The sequence below is a fragment of the Microtus oregoni genome, unplaced genomic scaffold, assembly GCF_018167655.1.
Source record: "Microtus oregoni isolate MIOR12 unplaced genomic scaffold, Mior012 000022F_ref0000154, whole genome shotgun sequence".
NCBI lineage: Eukaryota > Metazoa > Chordata > Mammalia > Rodentia > Cricetidae > Microtus > Microtus oregoni.
This window is the reverse complement of record NW_024543081.1, coordinates 27544418-27553278: the sequence shown is the minus strand read 5'-3', so window position 1 is coordinate 27553278 and position 8861 is coordinate 27544418. Positions and strand designations below refer to the sequence as shown.

General features: G+C 38.4%; 1 protein-coding gene across 7 annotated transcripts in view; it reads right to left on the bottom strand.

The window, feature by feature from the left end:
- Positions 1 to 754: 754 nt before the first annotated feature.
- The window catches only part of Cyrib (CYFIP related Rac1 interactor B), a 125167-nt gene continuing 117060 nt past the window's right edge, over positions 755 to 8861 (bottom strand). For all 7 annotated transcript variants that reach the window (XM_041672116.1, XM_041672112.1, XM_041672111.1 and 4 more), the window contains 3 exons: positions 7681 to 7807; positions 5984 to 6054; positions 755 to 1480 (listed from right to left, as the gene is read on the bottom strand). In XM_041672116.1, the coding sequence (XP_041528050.1) occupies positions 1417 to 1480; positions 5984 to 6054; positions 7681 to 7807 (262 nt within the window). In that variant the 3' untranslated portion in view covers positions 755 to 1416. The remainder of the gene's footprint in view (positions 1481 to 5983; positions 6055 to 7680; positions 7808 to 8861) is intronic.

Here is an 8861-nt window from a genome sequence, read left to right as displayed (position 1 = left end):
GTGCCAGACCAGAGTCACGAAGCAACACCACATGGAACAATCTGTAAACAGCAAGTAGTTACGCTTGGCTGGAGAACAGGGTACGAAGAGGGACAGGAGTGAGCCGGAAGCCAGAGAAGTCAACAGGAACTTTACCACCAAGTGCTGTGTACTCTGACGGAGACCCCAAGGGAAGCCTGTGATCCTCTTCCATGGTCAACCACTTTAACTGTACCTCACCTCACATCACCCTGTCAGAAAGCCCTGACAGGACAATCAGACAACCTTCTGGCAGCCTCTCTCTGAAGCACGATAGATTTGACATCTCAGGTGTCAGGGTTTTAAATTGAAACCCACAGTAGCTCTCTAGCACTAGTGAGATGGAGTCTTTCGTTTCCTCTGGGAAGTATTCTTATTGCTCACTGTCCTCCAATGCCAAGGCTCATCCTGCTTCTGAAACACCCTGTGCTTCCTGCTGCTGCCCTTCCACTCCTGAAACTGAGAGCTGAGAAACTGTGGTTTTCCTTCTACGACTACACTCACAGAAGATTGAATCAAAACAGAAGTCAAGTTAATGACACAATCACTGGTCATCTTATATACAACAGTTTTAAAAGCAGTTAAAGTTATGTACATAGGCAAGAGTAAAGAAAGATACAACTGAAAAAGACATAGCTATCCCCTAAAAGAAAGAAAAATTATGTAATGTGTCTATGCATTCCACAGAAATATATACAGGGAGAACTTCCAGAAATCTCAGTAAATCAAGCCACACTTAGAAAAAGGAAGCTGATTTTTATTTTATCAACAGCCATTCTTAAACATGAACATGCATACGTAATGTTCTACGCACACATCACAGTTTTTAACGTTAGTTAATAAAGGTTAAACACACAACATACATCCTTACAAAAAAAAGTCAAAATGCAAACTTAAAACTTTCAACAAAAGTCTTACTAATTTAAAAAAGGTTTGTGTTGGGTACCATTTGTACAACACAGTTAATTTAAACATTTTGACTAACATGAAAAAGCGGCAGTAGAAAATAAATTCATGAGGGTTTTAAATAGCAGAATAGGCAGTTTTGCCATGCAGGAGAAGCAATATTAAATATTAGTTTTCAAAAAAAATCCACATTTAAAAATATTTAGTTCAAGTCACAGAACTTTTCTCAGTAGAGACCTCAATGCAATGCATAATTAGCTGCCTTAGATGGCCTGTTTTGAAAGGACAAAAATCCCTTTCAAAGTATAACTTTACTGATTTTGGCACAGAAAAGAAGTCTTAAGAACAAGAACATGATTAAAAAAGTGGGAAGAGGAACAGAGGAAAGAAACCGAAGCAAGAGTGAGGCGATTTAATGGCAATCACTAGAGACTGCATTCTCAGTCACTGAAGAAGACTGCTCCATCTGCAGCAGGGCTCGCTCCACAGCTCTCACTGCAGCATGGACCTAATCTGCTTGGAGGTAGTCTCATCATTCAAATGTTTCGTTGTGTACCTGTGAGAAACAGTGATCAGTGTTAGGGCATGGATATCGGGATGGGCTTTGTAACATGGCAAGACGAGCAGCTAGACAATCCATCTCACAAACTCACACCTTAGGAAGGCAGTTTGAATCCTGATCAGCCTCGCTCTGCTTCTCTCCCCCACCCAATACACAGCCTGTTGCTGGTCACTGAGCTATAAACACCTTGCTGAAATGATGAGCTGAAGTAAACTTCTGAAGTAAACAATGAACTACCGCTCCTGGATAAAATTACAGCTCCATCCCAGGTGTTGGCAATTATGGCCCCTGAACCAAATGCATTCCACCACCTATTTTTGCATGCCATGTGAGTTAAGTACATATACTTTTTTTAGATTTTGGATCACTGAGGTAGAAAAATAAGTGAACAAAACATAGGCAATACTTGGTGCTTGCATATAAAATTGAAATTTTACTGTTCACACACGAAAGGAGGAACAGTCACAACCAAATACATTGAACACATGTATCAAATTGTCAAATAAAAACATACTTTAAAAAGTTGCACTGGAAAAATACCAAGTTAATTAATGCATGTATTATCTGAGGTTACCTTCTTGAACAGTGGAAGATTTAAGTAGCTACTCTAGAAAACGGCCTTCAAAAGTCTAAAATATTTACTCACACTCCGGCCCCCTTACAGTTTCACTCTACACTGTATAAAAACAGTGCCCTGGCAAGCAGTGGTGGTGCACACCTTTAATCCCAGCACTCAGGAGGCAGAGGCAGGTCTCTGTGAGTTTGAGGCCAACGTGGTCTACAGAGTAAGTTCCTGCACAACTAGGGTACACAGAGAAACCCTGTCTTGAAAAACCAAAAGTGCCCTAAAATATCTACATTTTCTAAGTATTTTATTTCCTGGTAAGTGCATTTTGAACAAGTATACAAATCCAAAATAATAATCAACTTAAAAAAAATGAATAAAATTAAAATACTCCCAAGAGTAGCCATTTTAAGATTAAACACCGGATCCCTGTAAATAATACACCACCAGTCAGCAAGTCTACAAAGTCTTCCAGGAGTTACTATCTGAGGAAAACCAGGCACTAATCTTACAGAAGGCTTGGGAGTGGAGCATAAGAAAGGCTGCAAGTGGGAAAACAGCTCAGGAGGGCATAGGAAAGAAACGCGAGTGCGGGATCTGGAGGTCAAGGCAGCAAACACCTTTAAGGAGTGACGTGATGCCCAGTGAGTGCTGGAGGAGCTACAGGATGTTCACCTGAGGAGTAAAGGAGATGTCTAGAATTTGGACCTGATTAGCAGCATCAGACACACAGGTCTGCAATGCTTCAGTGAGGAATGAATGTATTCAGAAGATAATTCAAACAGGTTGATTTGGCTTATAAGCATTTCACATAATTTTCAAAGACTAGATCACTTTAAATGATCTAGTTTTAGGGTTTGCCAAAGGGGTCACGATCCACAGCTTGAGAATTGTTCCCATGGAAGAATATTTAGTGAAATGGTAGTGTACAATCTATGTTAAAGAAATATAAACAACTGTTAAGTTTGCTCCAAACACTCTTTAAAAGTGAAGATGCTATCTAAATTCTTTGTTAAAGGTGAAGGGACTGACGTTTTTCTCACACATCAGCAGTCACCTTCCAAACTGTTCTCATGACAAAACACTGGAGTGTCCATACATGATGGGTGGATGGAAGGAAGGCTATGAGGCTGGAAAGAGAATCCACAGAGCAGTGGTTCTCACCATTCTAACATTATGGCCCTTAAATATGATTCCTTAAGTGTGGTAACCCCAATCATAAAATTATCTTCGTTGCTACTTTATAACTGTAATCTTGCTAGTGTTATGAATATAAATATTTTTGGAGATAGAGGTTTGCCAAAGGGGTCACGATCCACAGCTTGAGAATTGTTCCCATGGAAGAATATTTAGTGAAATGGTAGTAATAGGACAAAGATTTAACTGTTTTATTTTATTTAAATCGAAAAAGCATATATGGCCACACATCACCCACTCGATATGAGTAAGTAGATGCCATCCATCTACATGGCTTTTTTCCCCTGCTCCTTTACTAAAAATAGCTAAAGAATAGGAATAGTTAAGTCTATACCATATAATAGTTAGCCATGTTTATATTCCCTGGAACTGTGTCTGAGGGATGTGGTAGTGCTCCTGGCAGACCAGGTATTCTTACCTACCCTGGAAGGCCAGGCCAGAGGTGCTACATCACCATTCTTAACTACAAATTCAACAGCACTGATTGTGTAGAGAAAAGCATACGAGATATATGGATTTATTTTCATTTGCACAAAAAGTCCAAGTCCTACTTTAAGTGCACATAGCTTCTCAACTAGAAAACAATGGCTGGCTACCTTTACCCTCAAGTTCAGTAAAGAAGCAAGTAGTATTATAGCACTAAACCTGAATTTACAACTCTAGCTCCCTCTCATAACTAAAAAGATTTGGTTCCAGTTCTCAAAAAAAAAAAAAAAAACCAAAAAAAACCTAATGTACACATGACTCACTGCTTTCTCTTTTTGCATACTATAAGTTGGAGGCATTATATAAATATTTCAAAATATATGCACAATTATAATTCTACTCAAAATCTTTTTATTAATTTTGCAGAAAGTTTTTGTTTGTTTTGGTTGCTACGAGAAAGCATAGTTTCAGCAGTGTTTTAAGAAGTATTCGCTAGGGTATATACTTAAAATGAGAGAACCTGAGTCTCAACTCAGATCTGAGGAAAGGGACTCTAGGGGAGGGACCTGGAACTCTGTATGTTTTATAGTCATTTACTCTGAAGCATACTCCAGTTCAGCACATAGTGAACTAAAGACTGGAGTATCATAAAGCACATCCAATTTGAAGAACGAAACTCTATCATTTCTGGTTCCTCAGAACCTGGACCACTTGCACAGTTCATGTGATAAAAATGCAGAGGCAGCAAGTGCCTACAACCCCATGGTGAGAAAAAGGCTCACAGTCAAGATCCTACTGGAAATATGTGGTGACATGAAATGACACAAGTCCCTACTATGAAGCATCTGAGGACAATGACTCGTATACAAATCCTCAGATTAAAAAACAAAAACACTGAGAGCCAGACACAGAACTTTGTTCACTATGAACAAATCAGTTCTCAAATTTTCTTTACAACTTAAACTAGTAGGACACTTTGCTGTCCTCAGCACTGAGTCCTGCATATACTCCACTTCAGTCTTGTACTCAACACTATTGCCGCTTCTGCTCTGAGAAGAAGGAAAAAGGACTGTGCTAATCACCACCCATAAGTTCTAAAACAACACACTGTGGTACCTAGCTAACCTTTTAGCATGCTTCCTTTAAGGTAACAAAACAAGCACTAAAACCCTCAGCATTCTCTACCTCTATGTTTGTTTTTGTTTTGTGAGGCGGCTCTCACTAAATAAACTAGGCTGGCCTCTGAGATCTAAAGGTATGGACCACCGTGACCAACTATTTATTCCTAAGTTTTAACAATACATTTCATACAGATTTCCTGACACCAGCTGACTGAAGCAACTGACAGACCCTTTAGGAAAAACAGATTAGAAGATAAAAAATCAAGCTGAATGAGACATAGACACTATACAGAGAGGAAGTAAAGAGGCCCCATGTCCTACATAGCTAAAATTAAAATGTAGTTTGTGCTACAAAACTAAGAAAAAAAATTCTTAACACCATGTGTGTAGCCTGATAGTATACAGATTTAATTAAGCTAGATTTTAATTAAACTAAATTTTTCATTCTAACATTCATTTAAAGTAGCTCTCCTGTATTCAGGCAGAAACTGCTTATAGGCACTTTCCATAATAAAGACATATAAAGGTTTCCCTCAGCCAAAATGAGTTGACATTTGCTTTCCGATATAAACATCACTACACAAATATTTCTGATTTCATACTATTTTTTGCCTAAGCCTCACAGACTAAAGTATAGAAAATTAGTTTCTAGGTTGTGAAATGTTTAAGTTCATTCCGAGCACAGAAGCTTCAGTAACTAAATCAACAATGATTCCTCAGAACAAAGACACCAAGGTACCATAGACACAGAAATGCCACTAAGCTACTTAAAAGAAAAGGAACTCTCAAAGAACTTTATATTGCTGTATCAACAGGCTAACAATTATATTGAGCTATAACCTCTACATGCATAAGAAAAAGCCAACTAGAAAGTTACAAGCACATGATAAGATCACATGTTTTTTTCTTTAAATTTCCCCATGTTTGTAAATCAGCATACATTAGAGTTAGAAGAAGCAATCCTGCTTCAAAGGGGCAAAAAGCAGAGCAAAATTTTGGGCCAAGAAATGAAGCTAGTTTCTCATTTGTCTGCTACATACAGCCCTCGTTATACAATATTGTACTACTATTCAGAAGCAACATTACCAATAAGCAAAACTTCCAGCTTAAACATTACTGACATATCTTTAGATGGTATTCAAACATTTAACACACAATTTTCTGTCATGCTTAAGTACATATACATACCTGAGAGCATTGAGAAGACCTTCTACACTATTAGGAGGTTGGTCCTTAAGAACTTTGATACAACCTTTCATCTGAGGAGAAAAGACAAAGTAAATATCTGTTTCTTAATATAACATTCATTAAAAAAAAATACCTATAGAAATGTATAACCAAAGACTGCATGTTTGTTTCCTGGCCACCCAGACTCGAATAATCACATAGAAACTACATTAGTTACATCACTGTTTGACTGATGATGCTGGCATATTTCTAGCTAACTCTTTAATCTGAAATTAACCCATTTTATATTTTTCCATGAGGCTTGTGGTTTGTTACCTCTTGCTTCTTGGGCGGCTACATAACGTCTCCCTGACTCCACCTTCTTTCTCTCTATATCTCTGTTTGAATTTCGCACCTGGCTTTACTCTGCTAAGCTATTGGCTGAAACAGTTTTTTTTATTAACCAATGATAATAAAACACATTCATAACATACAGAAGGGAATCCCACATGAGAACTGAAGAGACCATATACTATAAATGTAGAATTATTCACTCTTGGTGGTGGGAGCAGTAGCAAATGCTTTTATTTTCAGTCTCTCAGTGAGACAAAGCTTTCTGAAAATGCAATCAGTCAAAATGAAGTTCCACACAAACTGATGAACTAAGGGAGGACAGCCTGAAAAGGACACTACACAGTAATTGCAAGAAAAGGTAGCCTGAGACAAGCTGAGGACAAACAGGAATCCTGTAGCGCTGAGAAGGGAGCTAGGGAATCCAGATGATTCAGGTAGGACTGACAGGCAATCAACAGGGACTTCTACAGGCTACTCATAGGGAGACAAACTCAATAAAGGTGATAGGTATTTCAAGATCAGCCTGGTTGTCCTGAAAAGCATGGCTGCAAAGACTGGAAGGAAGAGATGTGGGTTTAGCCTCATTCTACCACTTCCTAGCAATCCTATTACTTAATCTCCTACAGTGAAGCTGCTCGAGTGAAGGGGAAATTCTAGAACAATGTTCACAGGCACACAGGAACAATGTAAATTCTGGGACATAGTTACCACACAAGTAGCTAACGCTAACTCATTTTTCTTTATATAAAACAGATGCATATAAAAACTAGCAATCCATAATTCAAATCTAAAGTGCCAAGAGCTTGAAGTAGTAATAAAAGGGGGACTATCAGATAATCCCCACCAAACCTAGTTAGAATGCTGATGCTCAAGAGTGACCAGAAATACTACAGGTAAAGAAACAAGAAAAACATTTCATTTTTAATAGGAACTTCCAGGCAGACACGGAAAAGTAGAAACCAGTCATAAACTATGATTGGGAAAAGGAAAGAAAAACACAGAATCTTCCAGTTTTCTTAAAAAGGTATCAATGCTGATATTTAATATATATTCCAAAATAAACCTTATCTTTGGTTATTAGCCAGAGGATATGATTAGAAAATATATGTAATTACTAGAGATATGACAAAAAATACTAAAAATTATCATTCAGTCACCTATCAGTAACATTATATTCAATCATCTAACACACCTGCATATTAACTAGCAACCAGAAATACAGGACAGTGGAGAAGAAGGAATTCCAACTGTATCACAAACTATGGTTGGAGACTGTCAGTCCAGCCTGCAACTCTTTAAATAAAACCTTATCATTTCCATGCATGAAAACAGTTCGCAATCATATCAAACAATATGCAACTTACATCAATTTTGGAAGTTTTGGCAAATGCTCCCACTGGATGGACGTGGTCATAGAGTATTATGACACCCACCATTACCCTCAAGCAGAATGATACTGTCTCTTCATTGGTAAATCTGCTTCTGTATTCCCTGGAGGGCAGAAGATTTGTATGGATGAAACACATCATAAAGTGTACAATGAACTGATTATACCTGCACGCAATCCTGACTACCTCATTCTCTGAAGAGACACCAATATTACCCCTTCTCCACAAGTGAGAGGAAATAGATGTGGTAAAGACTTTCCACCCACATACTGTGGTCCCCACATTTGTACCACCAGAGAATTATATTACTTCTACAATTTTAGAGAAAGCCAAAGTAGCCCTAAAGTAAGATTTCGGGGCTGGGTGCTTAAGTTACTAGCTCAATGGAGCACGTAAGTTTGCTATTTTATGGGTATCTTGATTTAAACACACTATTAGAGGATTCAATCATATTCTCTAATTTAGAAAAAAAGGTAGCAGGAAACCAAACTCAGAATGGGAACACTGTGATCCAGCAGGGGGTCGGTAGGTATGATGTACCCCTTCATTTCCTGGACCCCATTCCCTTACACAGGAGGAAAGCGTGGGAGGTGTTTGTCCTCCTGCTCCATGAGTCATTCACTAACACAGTGTAAAGAAGAGCACGTTGGAGCCGGGCGATGGTGGCGCACGCCTTTAATCCCAGCACTCGGGAGGCAGAGGCAGGCGGATCTCTGTGAGTTCGAGACCAGCCTGGTCTACAGAGCTAGTTCCAGGACAGGCTCCAAAGCCACAGAGAAACCCTGTCTCGAAAAACCAAAAAAAAAAAAAAAAAAAAAAGAGCACGTTGGGAAATGAGTGCTGCAAAAAACAAAAGTTCTCTAGTAAAAACCATATCTTATTCAAGAATCCAAGACACATTCTTTCTGGTGCTGATAGGAAAATTATACATATCACAAATGCCATCAGGTAATTCAGGTTTGTGAGGGAACAAGGACAAACTGATTTAATCTGAGAACATGTGGAAAATAGAATATAATTATAGTCCTCTGAAAGGGACACTTCCCTGTCCCTAACCCAAAATCAGGATATTCAGTTCTGACAAGAATAAACTTATTGTGGTACCCAGAGTCCAAATCTATGGTTCAAAAAGAAATGCATTTTAACTTTGTACACTT